This window comes from Athene cunicularia (assembly GCF_003259725.1).
Source record: "Athene cunicularia isolate RWA chromosome 3 unlocalized genomic scaffold, athCun1 chr3_part1, whole genome shotgun sequence".
NCBI classification, from domain to species: domain Eukaryota; kingdom Metazoa; phylum Chordata; class Aves; order Strigiformes; family Strigidae; genus Athene; species Athene cunicularia.
The window spans coordinates 15,281,253-15,297,645 of NW_020799097.1; the positions used below are offsets into that span (position 1 = coordinate 15,281,253).

Genomic DNA, 16,393 nt, shown 5'->3' on the forward strand with positions numbered 1-16,393 from the left:
AGTATACACAAAGTCTACACATCAAAATCAGGGTCAGCAAGTGATAACATTGGAGAAAAGCAATAACACATATGAAATTACATGATGATGCAATGTTAGATTATTATAATATACAAGTAGCTACTGGTCACAGCAAGAACATACTCTACACTGGGCTAAACTGTGTGTGTGTTCACAGTAAGAGGTAGCCTAGACTAATTAGATTACAGTCCAAATGTATAAAAAAAAGATGGAAGGAGAAAATAAGAACGAGTGAAATGTCCTTGCATACACAGCTGATTTGTGAGACAGCAAGAAAAAAAAAAAAAAGATCCAGGCTTCTAGGTAATAACTCAAGTCACTGAACACACCTCCTGAATTTCCTGTGTTAAACAGAGAAGGATACCATACCTTTTTCCCAAAGCCATGACCATTGCTTCAAATGAGCTGTCATACCGAAGGAGTGGAATACTATGTCCAGAGAGGGTGGACTCAATGAATTCTGACAGTCCAAAGTATTTCTTGTTTTCATGGTATAAATCTACACCCTAAAGCAAATGAAGCAATAAAAATATAAAGGTAAAGTCTATCAATTATTAATTTACAGTTGATCAACCATTGGTATCTGATATATTTGAAATCACGTTCTCTAATAAGCATATATCTACTCAGACATTAAAACAAGGAGAGAAAGAAAAAATTATTTTTTTTTTAAGAGAGAAGTTTGACCCAATTTTTCCTTGTTTCTTCCTCTCTCCCCACATATACATATATACAGACAGAACATCTATGTATGGAATAAATATGCACACATATGAAAAAAATCCATAAATGTTCATATATTTACGCAGTAATGCACTAGAGGCAGATTTTTAGATGATTTCCACTTATGTAGCTCAAAGATTTTTAGCAGAACTACTACAGTTTATAGAAGATATAAAAGGAATAAAGAAAAAAGGCAAGAAATGACAGGACAAGCAAGGGGAAAAGAACTCAGACTGAACAAGATAAAGATGCCATCCAGGCTTCATTCTTGTTTACAAAAATCATGGGGCCTCCACAATTTCATCAAGTATGTAATTGTAAAATAACTTATGAAAAGCTCACAAAAGCACCTCAAAGCATCCATCTTACATTGCTGTATGAAGAAGGCCAGTGGATCTCATTGTAAGGGCTGATATGAGTATGCTGTGTCTGCAGCGCATAGGGGAAGGAAGTCACATGGAGGGTCACAATATTTGGCGCCTCTTTCACCTCCCTGCAGTTCAACAGTCTATCAACAACTCCTGTAGACAGTTCTGTTTGAGGATAAAGGCTATGCATAGCACTGCAAAAAAGAAACCCAAAACTCTCCAAAGTGATCAGCACAAAGAAACATTTGTGTCAGTGGAAAGCTTTAACCTGCATGTGAAATTGAAGTGAAACATGTACAAGGAAGTTAGGACTCTATTCTTTGCTCTGCTTTTGTTGCATAGAAGGATAGGAAAAAAGAAAAATTCAAATTATTTCACTGCAGCTGAAAATTACTGTAAGTCTCCCTAGACAGCAAATTACCCATCCCTTACAGCTACCAGAATATGAGAGATAAAGCCGTTATGAAAGGTAAAAATAGTTATTGTTAGGGCAAATGCCAGCATCATGGAACACCTACGTCAATTCTTTGCTCTGGTGTAAAACTTCAGTCCAGATTCATGCTATTTAATTTTTGGCATCTACCTGCAGTGACTAAGTTACAAGTCTAGTGTCTGCAAGCTCCTTCTATTACCAGCAGAGAGAGATAAGTAACTCCAGAAAGTGGCTGTGCCCACCCAAGATCTAACTCAGCCCTCAGAGATGTCGTGTCTCTGTTGTGACTATGTGGGCAATCCCAGGCAATTACCCTCCTGTTTTAGGCACCTCATTTAACTGACTTAAGTGTCATGAACCTTGCTTTGCAGAACAGTCACTTAAGTATTTGTCACTTACATATCTTTATTAGATAAGAGGCAAAAATACCAGAGTTAAGCAGCAATACAGGTATTTCCCTGTCACTGAAGGATGCCATATGAATAAATGCCTTAAAGGCTGTGACAGCTGTAATGGGCCATGCAAGTCCCTCAGATACAGAGGAGTTGAACAGGAAACCCTCACACGCAGGTACAAAATTCTGGTGAAAATCACCATTCCTGACCAGTGTGAAAGGCAAAACCTTGTCATTTCATTCACAAGCAAGATTCCATAGCTTTTAGTATAAACTACTGTTCTCCCAAAGTTGGAATATGTTGGTGTTTCTGGAATTCAGTATGTTCTCCAAGCTCCCCAGTGTCTCGGGAGCCAAAAAGCAAAAGCAGCCCAACTTCTTAGCAGGCAGGTTGTCGAGAAGCCAAGGAAATGGGGCTCTGTGAGGGAAGCAATGAGTTATGCAAGTGAGCTGATGGGGAACTTGGTAAACATTGGACAGAAAGCTCCCTGCTTCTCTGAGGAGTCTACCTGACATTACTACGTATCCACAGAAACTTTCCATTATTATCAGTCAGTGATTCTGGATAGAAAAAACATTGTACTGGAAAATTTCCAATCAGTTAAAGAAATAAGCAGCAGTGTTGGCTCACTAGTTGCCTACTCACTGTGGAGGGTTTTTGCATGTTTTCCAGCCCAGAGGACACTGACAGAGGATAATGAGCTCTGTGTACTTTCACAGGAAGCTTTCCTTTGAACATATGACAACCAGACAAAAAAAAAAAAAAATAGTTGTGGCTGAAAGAAGATAAGAATGGTGAGCAAGAAAAGCTGAAATGTTCCACTGAGGCATAATATAATAAGCAAGATAAGTCATGAAGGACCTTAAAAGAAAACATGTTTATTCAATGCATGGGAAGATAAGAGTTAGCAGAAAAATGCAAAGATGAGGGAAGGGATAAATCAGAAAGATGATCTTGAGAACTAATGCAAACAATAATAATTTCTCTAAAAAGGAGTTACAGTTTTCTTACCTCATTAGATCCCAGTGTGCGTGATCATGGATTAACACAAACAGTGTATGTGGATTCTGCATAGAGTTTTGTAAAAATACTTTGAATTTCATCTGGGCCTCTGCATCTAGTTTCATAACATACTGTTCCACCCTCTGCTTTGTAAGATGTTCCTTTTCTAATCCAAGTTCTAATAAAATACCTAAAGAAATGAAACAAATGTCAGTATTTCCAAATACAAATGCATTTAACAATGTCCTGTAAATCTAAAATAAAGCTAACTAATAAGCACCTGAGTGCCAGAGATGAAACAAAGTCTGCTGATAAGTCACTTCGGAGGGTGGAACACAAATCAAGAAATCAATTTTCTCAAAGGAACCCAAATCAAGATTTTGAGTGCTGGAGTCAGCAATTGAGCAAATATGAGACAGCAATTTCTGAGCCACTGCTAGCTGGAATGGACGAATCTGATGTCGTTCAATCTCATAACCTGGAAAAAGGCAAAATTCTGTTTAGATATATGCTCAAAGTCTAACCTCATATAAAATGTTAGTCTGGCAAAGAATGACTGATCTACTCTTTAAGGTACTTTGCTTATGAACAGGAGTTGCAGTTTGTGAAAAACTATATGGAATATGCAAAGAAATATTTCTGCATTTGGTCATTTTGGTCCTGTAAGTCTCTTAAATGTCTGAGAGCTGAAACTGAACTTGTGCAATAGCATTCTGCTACCACAGAAGTAAGACTTAGAACTTCAGAGACTACAATACCCAGTGGAATGAAGCAGAGATTCCATCAGTAAATCTGATTATTCTAAGACATGAGTTGCTGCCTGCGTCAGGACCTTCACCGCCAAGAGCCTAGGACTCTGCCCAGATAGATCTAACTGCACACCTAGACACATGGTCTCAAGTACCTACTCTGTTACCTCTTTAGAAAATCCTCCTTACTTGTACATGCAGTCGTTCCAGTTCCATTCAGTGCTGTTGGTTTATTCACTGAAGCAGAAAGTGATGAAGATATGTGCCCTTGGTTTTCCTGATAAAATTTCTCCAGCAAAAGATCAATGTCACCCTCTATCAAATTGAAGGGATAATGGAATAAACATCCATGTTAGTAAGAGCTGCATTTCATACTGATTTTGTTTTACAGATCTTAAAAGAGCTTTATATTGCTATTTAGTTATCCTGCCCTTGACTTATACAGGAACCCTCCTGTTATTTTCTATTGCATCAGTTTTAACAGTATATCACTAATAAAATGCAAATAAGAGCAGGGAATGAGACACCAGCTCTGCAGACCATTGGCTAGGGCATTTATGAAGGATGGTAGAAAACTAGCCTCAAGTCCCTGATGCAAATCAGCAACAACAAAGACATGAAACTGGTTAGTTTATGTTCAGATCATGCCGCTGGACTGTTCACTAATAACGATTACAAGAAGCTTTGGAAAACCTGATAAATATTTTAAAATCTTTAACATTTTTGAGAGAAAGAAAAATAATTCTCTATAAAGCTGAAAGAGAAATATGAGGGGTTTTAGCTATACACAATGCTGAAGCAAGCAAGGTGTACTTTATTGAACAATATAAATATCTGTAAATACATCCTATTCTATTCAGCAAGGGACCTGCTTACAGATAAAGCTATGCAGAGAATACAATATGACTGTCCTGAGTATTTAGTATTTTCTCAGCAGTTGAAAAGATGTTTGAACATGTCTGCACTGAGCTCAGAAGGCAGGATCTGCCCCATGAAGTGCCATCCAGTGGATATAGAAGGCAACTATTTTTAGGATGTTCATTTACTTCTGCTCAAACAATAGCAATAGTAAAAGTGATTTTGAGAACCATACTTTGAAGATACTAAGAGTAGAAACACTAACGTAACTACACGGTGGTTCAAGGAAAACGAGTTTCTCTTAAGTGACCACTCAAAATATCATGATGCATCCAAAAGGGTTCTTGTGATCTAAGTACAGATTTACCAACATCAAGTGAATGGCAAAGGGGACTGTGACATCCCACTAACACTGACAAATATGCTGCATTTGCTCGAGTTGTGTGATACAGTTTAACTTTTCCTGTGGCTAGATCTATCCCCAGATAATCTTGCCTGTAGTAATCCTCAGTATACTCAGTTTAAAAATGATCCAGTAACCCTGACTCTCTGCAATTTTCCTCTCTTTCCCTTGCATCATGACCAAGTTCACAGTATGGTAAATTGAAAGGGCAAATCCTACCTTTGACAAAATAACTCTATTATGGTCTCAGTGAATTCCGTGTTTAGGGCAAAAGAATTTATAGTTTCATATGGATATGGACTTGCATAGTGCATGGATGGATTTGCATAGCTAAGAATAATATGCTCAGCTATTTGCTCGCATATTTTTATGAAACTGAGAGATTTTAGAAACTGACATTTTCAGGAGAAATTTCAATTCAGATGTATTTTCACAACTTTGTCCTGCATTTTTTATATATTTCTAATAATGTCTTGCTTCTGGAAAGGTAATGAGCACAGGTATTTTCTCTGACTTAAAAGTTTCAGGGACTTGGAAACGTGCCTCTTTATAACCTATTAGGTACCTGGGCAGAGTGTGCTAAAGAAGGACCCCAGAGTTTCCACTTTCCCTGTGACCAGCTGATAGTTAACTTCTTTTTGGTAGTCTGAAGGAGTGAGCATGCTCTCAGACAGAACTCTTGCCTGATACTTTCCTAAAAGACAAAAAAAAAACAAGTAATTTTGGAAGCACTTCAAACTAAAGTTAAAATGTTCTAAGTCATAATAAAAGTACTACCCAGCTAAATGAATACCACACACACAAAAATGGAAGAGATGAGTCTTTTCTCTCTCCTATGCACGTATGCACCAGACACCTGTAAGATAGATTCATGTTTCACAATTCTTTGTGTTTCTTTCCCAGTTTAGGAAATATTTGTTGATACAATATATAAAAAGACCATATAAATAGTCAAAGGAATTGTCAATTATCTTACACTCATAATGAATCTTTGAATGGCTGGTCAAATAATTTATTTAATTATCAGCATAGCCCTCAAGAGGTTGTTGAAAAGAATGACACTGAAAGACCATCTTTTTTTAGAAGCTAAAAAATATGTTCAGTCCTCTGCTTGCATAATATCCCACTCACACAGAGCAGGAGAGCTTTATGTACTGTGCATGCTGTAACTCAGTATTATTTGTTTGTAGTAGTGTTGGCTGGGATGTCTTAGTGAGAAAACAGGTAACGCAGAGTATGATTTGCTGGGGAGAAACCCAACTATGCAGCATCAACTTGGGTTCATCAAAACCCATTACTTGTTGGGCAAAGCTCTGCTTTCTGAGGGAGCTTACTGAAACTCCAGCCAAACCCCTCATAGCATTGAATTACTCTGTTTTGCCTGGAGATACACCCTTCAGATCTTACCTGTTATCACAATGCAGGAATCAATGGCTCGATTTCTACTGGCACATATGATCACCACGTAGTTTGTCTTTATTAATTTCCCTTCAATGAGTAGCTTAAACATTTCCGAAAGCCCTTCAGCCAGCGAGTAGCTGCACTCAATGATATGGACACTATCGTTACAGGAGCTGGCGGCGAGGCCCGCCAGCCAGGGCAGCTGGGCTGAAGTCACTGGTGCGATCTGGCTGGCCACCTGAGGAAAGGTCTGTGGAACAGCCTGTTGGTACTGACGGATTTCAGACAGGTGTGATTCCCGCCATGAACGCATGAATATTTGTTCCAAATCCTCAATCAAAGGGACCTGGTCTGAGGCTAAAAAAAAAAAAATGAAGAAAGAAGTATTATGAAACAATTAAACAAAACTGTTGAGTTTAAAACATTTTTTTCAAAATATGTACTTTTTTAGAGATGATCACGTTTCAAATTTATGTATGCATGCCTGATTCTATTGCCTTTAACAGATGTGAATCGAATTTTTCATTTTGAAGTGCCTTATGATACTCAGATAAAGCTGCCCTAATTGGAACTTGAGTATCAGTAATTAGAAGTATTTAAAAGGTTGAGAGATGCTTGTTTCAGCAAAATAATACTTCTAAACCACAGACTGTATGCAAGAGCGGTGAATTGCAGCTCTTTTCCTTTTCTGATTTTTAGTTGCTGAGGTCTCAGGTTATAGAAGATTAACCTTTTATGATTATATTTCAATCTGCCTGGTTTTCAAGAACCAATTATTTAGTTTTGTTTCATTACAACAAAATAAATTGTTTAATATCACATGTCCCAAGACTGATATGTAATATTGTTCTGCCCTAATGTTCCCTTTTTAATTTGCTGGGATGTAATATATTCATTGCAGTCTATCTGGATGTAAAATTATCTTACCTAGTTGAACAAGGTAGTAGACAGTCAGTAAGAGTTGCATTTCCTCTGAAATAGGCTGTATTGTGGAGGCACCATATTGTTCATATGCTCTAGATAAAGACTGTGAATTTCTGTAACAGGTGTACAGCAAAGGACTCACTATCACATCATTAATGTTCCCACAGAGATATGGGAAGTTTCCATGACCTACAAAATAAATGAAGTTTGTGCACATCACACTAAAATTTGTAATTTCCCATGTATACATTAAACAGTTTTAATAGTAAACCTTCTAAAACTGAAAGCTTTAGCAGTGTTTAGCAGTAGGATGTATCTTTACACCTCTTATGGAAAAGATATAAGGTCTTGTTACAGGGTTGAGATTTTTACCTTTAAAAATAACTGGCTTTGCTTTACAGATTTTCAGCAAGTTGTCAGGAACTGAGACCGGTTCTCCTGAGCCCACCATGGGAGATGAGGCTGGCCCCACCAAAGCAGAATGTGGTAAAGATGATAGGCTTCCTCCATCTAGGATTTTACACATATTATTACTTGAGTCAGGTCTAATAGTGATTTACTCAAATAAAAATTATTTAACATCATCTCATACCCACATTTGGTATCAGTGTTAAATGCTTTTTATGGTTACATCACACATTTCATGAGCTGTTACTACAGCCCATACTATTATGCTAACTTTCTTGGAGGACTAATTACATTGGTGTGACCTTGAACATCAGACATGCATCTAAAGATTTTGAAATGTTTATAAACAAACAGTTCCAGCTATGAATGCAAGAATGCAGCGACTTATGTAATATCAGGGCACAAATAGTTACGATTTGTGTATTCTGTATGATATGTTCAGTTTCATGCTTCTAAATAGGTTCTCTTGCAATAGCAAGAAAGAAAAAATTAAGATCCAACATTTGTTCAGTCGTAACTTTTTTCACAGTATTTTTCATTTAAACTATAGCACATTAGAAGAAAACATGTTTGGGAAAGCAGGTTTATTTCACTGCATGTCACTGTAGTCTGTATCTAGACTCTAAGATCCAAGTGCCAAGAACACTGACAAATAATTGAAACAAAGAATAGTACCTTGACCTGAGTTATGACACTAATTTTAACATCCCAAAGGTGTTTTGGTGCCTAAAGATGGATACAGACACCTGTTAGGATTTCTTAATAACGACTTGATGACTGGATCATGATAAGAGTTAAACTCAGGGCCTCAAAAAGAAATTAATGGAAATGAACATAAATAATTCTGAGCACGTACGTATCAAACATCTTTCAAAACTCTAATGTGAATCTGCATGCGTCTTTAAAATATTGCCTCTCTTCCCCCGTTATTTTCTGAATAATGAGACAAACACTATCATTATGTTGGGTATAGCTTACCATTTTTAATTCTGTTTGGAACCTGTGGGTTGAGCTGCAAGTTCCAGTTTTCTGTAGATGATGGAGATTCCGGTGACCAACCTTTATGGCGCTTTTTTGGAGGCCCTGAATTTGTTAAAGTGCCTGAATAACAGTAATATTTCAGAAAAGTATTAGAACAAAATGTATTCTATTTTGTGCATGGTAATTCAATGTTCTGATAGACTGAATGTGTGTGTTAAGTACTGTGGTAGACAGGGTCAACCCCATCAATATAATCCTTTTTTATGTTTTTTATTTTACTTTTCTATGCCCCGCTTAAATTTCTGGGAATTTTCTAGTTCAGAGAACTCTTAATTATCTATGTAGACTTCACTTATTTTATACCAATGTTTACTCTGTATTAATAATAACATAGTAAGAACAAGACATGTACTAACAATGCTTCTAAGTTAGTATTTTGAAGACAACATGGGGAATTTTGCTCTTTTTATTTCTGAACACATGACAGTGTTTCATGTAACATTGAAAAATAAAATTCTGAAGGGTTTCAGGGTAACATTAATAAAGATCTAAGTTTTTTTCAACAATTTTCCCATTTACAGTTTTTTTGTCATTTCTTACTGGTCACCGTCTTTGGTTTTATGCTATTCCATATTAATTCCTAGCAAATTACTTCTGTACTTTCCTCTTATCCACGTGTAGTTCCAATCCCTTTGCCTGCAAAACCACAACTTCCTTAGAATTTTTCTAGGAGATCCTGATGATTAGTTTCTTGGATTTTCTTTCATTAATTTCTTGAATCTTCTCGGGCACTCCTGCAAACTCCTAGAACGATGCACTTTCACTAACATTACATATATCTAATTATCGAGAGTCAGTGGTCCTCCAGGAATTGCTCAGCAATTTCTAATTGCTCAGCTATTTCTATTTCTGGACATGACTATGCAGAGGTCGTTACACTGCTTGACACTACAAGGCTATATCTCTTGGCAGAATGGTTATTCCCACATAAAATTCAAGACAGAGTAAGAATCTTATATAAAAAGGGGATCTAATTTTGCAAAATATATTAAAATTAAAAATAAACCTCAAGTCTTCAGATCTAGAGTAATATTGTTCACTTGCGAAACCTGACGTAAAGGTTTTCAAAGATGACTTTGTCCTTTAAACTTCTACCACCTGAGGGCGGTATTTAACCATTTGTTCTACTCATTCTTTCATTTAGTTTCCTGGCATACTGTAACGAAAGTCACAAGATAGTTAAAGCAATAGAAATAATTTTTTATTTGAACATACACTTTCCTGCAAATATGTTGATATGTGAAAGTAATCCATCTGAAATAAATTGTCAAGAATATGTTGCTGTATGGAAGAAAGAGATCAAAGAACCTGAATGGGCAGAGAAAAAGAATTTGGCTGTGATGCTCAGAGGGAAACTTGGGAAGACTTATTCTAAAATAGAGCCATAGCATGTTTCTAGATGTAGTGAAGACTAACTTGCTTGCTTAAAGAAGCCAGTGACACAGAATACAGTTTGTGACACAAAACAATTAACACAAATCTGATAATAATGAAGTAAGGACAGTTTCTTCAATTTGGAGCCAGTTGTCAAAGTCTAGTGCTCCATCCCAAGGTGAACAGCAACATAGGAATTATCTTACGAGTGATTACTTATAAATCTTTCTCAATTTCCTTCACAAAACCTGCTGGTGAGATTGATGCAAACTGACACATTCCTTAAGATCTGGGATTCAGAATCTAGTCAGTACTTCTATTAAATGAATGAATGGTAACCATAAAGAAAAACTTCTAATTAATAATATTAACTGTAAGAAAGCTATGGCTGAAAACATTTAAACAATTTGTTTTCTGAAAATTAACACAGAAAAAACGTTATGGTCAGAAATGTCTTGGAAGACAATAGTCATTTCTATTCATATAGGAAATTACGATCATGATATCATTTGTTCAATGTTTCTATTATGCCCATGAAATATAGAATTTAGGGTTATTAAAATATAGGAAGTCCATACAAATACCTAACACCGAAGGTCTTGTCAGAGCAGACAGGTTATTTTTCACCAACTGTTGCTTAGGTGATTCCTTGCCGTTATAAACTGCTGAACTGAATGCTGCTGCTGAAGGGGTGTGATCTATGGCTGCAGCTGGGAAGAAAAAAACCAAAGTATTTATATTAAACATCTCTAGGTCAAGATCCCTGGTTGATAAAATAAACTGATCACTTGATCTTTTACTTTAATAGAGCCATCGGGATCTGCTTAGAGTGAATGCAATGATGAATAAAACAAACAAAAAAATAAAAATAAAAATAAATTTAAAATAAAACCAAAAAAATAATACAATAAAACAAAAAAAAAAGTTCTGATCTCATACCAGATTATTGCTGTCTGACTCATAGTTAAGTGCCTGGGTAAAATCAGATTCTGCAATTAAATACCTATGTCAGATCCTTTAGCTTCTCTGCAAGTGGACTTTAGCTCTTACATGAAGTCTACTCAGGAACCAACTAAACGAATGAGAGAGTTTGTTTAAAATTTACTAAAAATCTCCTAAGCCTCCATTCCAATTTGACACCCTCTTTCCAAACTCTTTTTTAACTATGCTGCATTAAAGAGACAGGTTTTCTCAAGGCTAATATGCTTGTAATTAATGTAGCTTTTTTCTATATGTAACCTTTCACCAAAAAAAAAAAAATGCCAATCTGCTATTATGAAGAGATTGATGATTTGTTCTGGAGGGGTACCAGTATTCCAGATCACAACTATATAACAGGCTTCTATCTCAGAGAGAGAATATAACCATAAACAGATGTGCCTCAGTTCTGTGTGAATCTCTGTAATAGTCACAAGACACTAAAGAGCTGTTTTCATTATGAAAAAGCTTAGAGAGATCACTCTAGACTCTATCATCCATCACCTTTCATTTATGTCAAGCTAATGAAAAAGTAAATGTTTTGAAAGAATTCTTATTGCAGAAAAAAAAAAAAAAGTTACGGAAACTGATCATTAGTTTGTTTTTTAATATTAAAGACACTTTTCTCAACAGACAAAAATATTCAAGAGCTTTTCAGCTGATGACTACATGATGCCTGTAGTAAAGAGGATTTTGGTCATAACATAAAATAGACTGGATCAGAAGAAAAATAGGAAATGACACTGGTTCATGTTACAGACATTTGTCATCTGTGACCAGACAAGCAACAACTGGAAGAACACAATACCTATTCTCAGCAACTTTAAAAATAACGGCTTTCCAAAAACTTTGGTTTGCCTTAGCTGTGAGCAAGCTGCAGAACATCTATTTTATTATTTGCTAACCTTTTACGCATAAACCTGAGAGGAAAAAATGAACAGCAACAAGCCTTCAAAGTATGATTGCCTTCTTTTTTTGTAATGTACCTCTAAACCTATTTAACTTCTTTTATGTGGTAGCGGGCTTATTTGTCTTTCCATTCACACACACAAATACACATGCACAGAAGAGTACGAGTACATGGAAACCCAGCATGTTTTCCCTCTAAGCAGTACCTGTTTGCTGAATCCCAGCTGGAGCACCTGGGTTTGCTGCAGGCAGCGGCTCACTGGCGGTGCTTCCCGAGAGGCCCGAACTTTCTGGCAGCTGGAACAATGTGCTTGAGCAGGTGCTGGATGAAGACTGCCGGCCTCTGAACTCTTAACAAAAAAGAAACTTCTTATCCCCTGACAACAGTGGCATTTGCTTTTCCTCTGCATATTTGATTAGATAATTTCACACATGAATTACTTAGAGGCTACAGAAGTGGAAGGGAGGAACTGATGTCTTCAGACATGCCATCCTCATGTTAGGTCAGTGAATTGCTTTTTACAGCTGCTCTAGTAATCACCTAGCTTTAAAGAGCCTTTCTTTCAACTGCTGTGTCTTAGGTCCCTACGACAGCTAAAATTGGATGATGAAAACCAGAGCTTGAGGAAGACAGCTTCATTATCTTACCTGCCCCTTTCCAGCAGATTACAGATCCTTTGGTCAGAGCTCCCTGCGCATTCCTGACCAGATAATACTTTAAGTGTTTCTGTTTCTTGGGCTGAGTGGTCAGTTTAAGATTAATGTGATTTGAGAATTCTGTAAAGTAGCAGAAACCCTTCTTGCCACAGCCAACACAATTGCCAGAGAAGCCTGATAAAATAAACAATACATATAATGCAGTGAGATAGGTGGGTCACTATTAATAACATCCAAACACAACTCCTTCCTGGAGAAAAGCTGTATTTATATATTTTTCAGAGTGAACTTTTTATCAACATTTTCCTCCAAAAAGAATTACATCAAGTCCACTGTATTTCCCTTTTGTTATCAGATTGCAGGAACAGAGCCTCATGTTTACAGAACAATTAAAATAGGCCATATTTTTCATTTTATCCTACCAGAAAAAGATCGCAATTCCTATTTATTACCTACTTGTAAAACATTAAACCAGTCTCTGACTGAAGAATACTGAATCACATGCTTAATCCCAGCCCTATTCAAAACCAGAGAAAGTACATCTTCACTTCTGTTTGAGCTTTCATTGAAATAAACCAAGAAATTAAGCCTCAAGAAACCAAGTATATTCAATCTATTATATTTAACTAGATCTAAGTACCAAGTACCTACTACAGATGCTTTTTTAGAGAGGAAAATATACTAAAGCCTTCCTGGGCTATTAATGTAAAGTAGGGTTCTCCAATTATGGCTGGACTGTGTTAGCACTTCACAGCAGTTTAAACTATTTATGATTAGGGAAACAAAGTGTCTGCAACTTTATAGACATAGTCCTTGCACGTAAAGAAGCTTATTGTACTCAGGCTTGATGGGGCATTTCCAGAGATACTGCCATTTCCTCTCATTCTGAGATACAGTTTGAGCATCAAAGAGGGGCTCATGATGGCGATGTCATTATCATCATAAATAAAAGGCATTCCTTGCACAACTGTCTATCTGCCTTTTGATTCTTAAACAACTTTTTTTTTTGTCTATTTTCCGAAGTATTTCCTAAGAAATTTTCATCTTAATTCAGACCAGTGCAACTGTCTGAAAATACTTATTATCTGCAAAGAAATCCTATAGTGTGCAATTATAAGATAATATTCCACGTGGAAATTTTCTCTCTGTTCCCTACATGTGACCTAAAGCATAAAGTTTTCTTCTATTTTAATCATGTCTAATGATCATTTTTATGTGTCATCGCAAGAACTGAAAGGGAAAGGGTATGTTCAGTGAATTGGAAAATGGCAAAAATAAAGGAAATATATTTCACATAACATATGGACAATAACATTGAAAATAAATAACTGGAGTAAAGAATCAATAATATGGTAGATGAGCCATTTATGAAAATCATTATTTCAATCACATATTGCAAACAAATGAATTTTTCAAATTAATGGTTAATACCTTTTTCCTTCTGTAAAACAGAAGCACTGAAATATAATGCTTTGTAAACACCTGCTGCTTGGTTTACAACCCGAGCACTTTCATTAGTTCTCAAATGGCTCAGAAGAATTTATTAAAAAACCTAAATTCGTGTGGAAATTGGTCTGGTAGCCATGGGAACAAGTGGCTAACAACTATTGAAAGCTGTCTATTATCTCTCTGATCCTGGTCGGTAGGATGATAAAGGTCATTATGACTCATAAAATCAGGACAAGTCATGACTCTGCAGAATCCTCTGTGTTATATCAGTCAGCACAAAAGCATCTGTCTAACATCACAGAACCTTCAGTAGCTGCAATAAAAGCAACAACAAAAGGAAACAAAATTAGAATGGATGTGGCAAAAGCTGTAGAGTTTGCATGCATTTTATGCAGATTAAGAAATCATGAAAAATGCTTTTGCTAGTAAACGAAAACTTCCCATACATTTGGCAGCATGCTGAGCATGACAGCAACACTGCAATTTTTGCCTGGTTGACATTTACAAGCCCTTACGTGTTTTAAAATACAAGCAGGAAGGGACCATTTCCAAAAGTAAAATAGAAGTACCTGTATACTTTTTAGATTTTATCATTTTTCTGGGAGTGTCCAGCAACTTATCAAAGCCACAGGTAGAAATATTTGTTCAACAGAAGTTGAGCAGTGGACATAAAAACTTTTCACGTGCACATTAGATCAGTCATTATTGGTAATTTTTGTAAATCATCGTCTGCCTAAACCAGATTTAGCAATAACCTCTACCTGAAATAATCTTTTGCCCTAATCACATATTTTTAACTCTGTGAGATCCACTGGAAAATTAGTTTACACCACGTATAGCATACAGGTGAGGCCTAGTAAGGATTAAACAGATCTAAATTCTCTGCTTGTTTTGAAATGCCCTTGGAGAAATTTTAGAAGTTTTTTATTTAATTTTTCTTTTAAGTCAAACTATCATCTTTCCCCTCAAGCTTCCCCAGCTTCTGTGATTCACGTTAAGAGTCTTTCCTTGTAGGCTCCTGCCAACACCATTTTTCATTGCATTCATTCTGACACTCTCTGATGACAGCCATTGCGTTGTTAATGCAGCTTAACCCTGACATCACAGATAGAACACAGCATGATCTTATAATTCCAGTGAAATAAAATGCTGTTGAATCATTACTCATTGCAGGGCTCTGCCAGCCTCGCTCACAGCACTGTATGTAGCAGATTGAGTAACAAGGAGAACCCAAACATTTCATTGTCCTCCTTCCTCTGAATGCCCTGTTCATAAGCCATGGCCCAAGGCAGCAGCTGACAGAGGGGACAGCTTGTTTCATAAACAAGCTGCGTTAAATATTCTTCCATACATTATAGATAGGACAAAGGTCAGAGGAGTCGGGGCAGCCATAAGGTGACTCAATATATCTATGTCATGGGATTGATTTCACAAGAGAATTAGAAATCAATGCCTGGACTTTAGGGGCTAAAAGCCTTTCACCTTTAGGTCACCAGTGCATATCCAACTCAGTTCAGTAGTGACTTAAGGCTGTTGCCCTCTCAAGACTGTTTAATCAGAAGGTCTTTGACTGTATCTGGTATTTTTATCATACGCATTTGCTTGAATCTGCTCACCTCACAATCATCAATTGCCCATAATTTATAAAGCTCCTCCACAGTAGGCACCCTGTGCTCAGAAGAACCTTGGACTAAAAGGGTATGAAACCTGACCTACCTTCTCAGTGGGGAAATGGTTCCTGTGAGATTGTGCTAGGGATAAAGAGAGGACTTCAGGATGGAAGGCTATCCATCTAATATTTCATAATCTAATCTTTCATAAATTGGCAGAAAAAATTCTTTCTGTTTCTCTTTTCAATTAATAACTTTTAAATGATGTTAATATTTTTGTGGAAAGTTGGCAGCTTGCTTAAACAAAGAATTATAATATTTTCAACTTTTCAGCAAAAGTATTTATTCTTTTCAGTTCTACTCACAAAAAAAAAGCACACATACACTGACAATGCTCCACATTTTTCCCACCTACTCATTCTCACTCCATTAGAAGACTAAAGTCCTAAATTCATAAAATAAATAAAATCAGTATGGTCAAGCTGAAGAGTTCCATTGTACAGAAACTCACTGTTGTTACAAAAGCCCAGCAGAACATTGCACATTTTAACAGAAGCAGCCACAATATTTTATACTACGGTGTTTTCATCTTACACACAGCTTACAATGCAAGCAAACTAATCTTGTCCTCTGTCATTCTGACCTCAGGGACCCACTCATTTAAAAAAAAAAAAAAAAAAAAAAAAAAAA

At 36.5% G+C, this 16,393-nt stretch overlaps 1 protein-coding gene across 1 annotated transcript in view; it reads right to left on the reverse strand.

Moving 5' to 3' along the window:
• GREB1 (growth regulating estrogen receptor binding 1) overlaps window positions 1-16,393 on the reverse strand; it is a 103,913-nt gene that overhangs the window by 34,024 nt on the left and 53,496 nt on the right. Inside the window, exons 5-17 of the mRNA XM_026846506.1 lie at window positions 12,636-12,818; window positions 12,194-12,337; window positions 10,685-10,810; window positions 8,664-8,786; window positions 7,650-7,787; window positions 7,281-7,466; window positions 6,360-6,710; window positions 5,518-5,646; window positions 3,881-4,006; window positions 3,223-3,420; window positions 2,952-3,132; window positions 1,114-1,306; window positions 391-527 (exon numbers count right to left, since the gene is read on the reverse strand). Of these exons, the coding sequence (XP_026702307.1) occupies window positions 391-527; window positions 1,114-1,306; window positions 2,952-3,132; window positions 3,223-3,420; window positions 3,881-4,006; window positions 5,518-5,646; window positions 6,360-6,710; window positions 7,281-7,466; window positions 7,650-7,787; window positions 8,664-8,786; window positions 10,685-10,810; window positions 12,194-12,337; window positions 12,636-12,818 (2,215 nt within the window). The remainder of the gene's footprint in view (window positions 1-390; window positions 528-1,113; window positions 1,307-2,951; window positions 3,133-3,222; window positions 3,421-3,880; window positions 4,007-5,517; window positions 5,647-6,359; window positions 6,711-7,280; window positions 7,467-7,649; window positions 7,788-8,663; window positions 8,787-10,684; window positions 10,811-12,193; window positions 12,338-12,635; window positions 12,819-16,393) is intronic.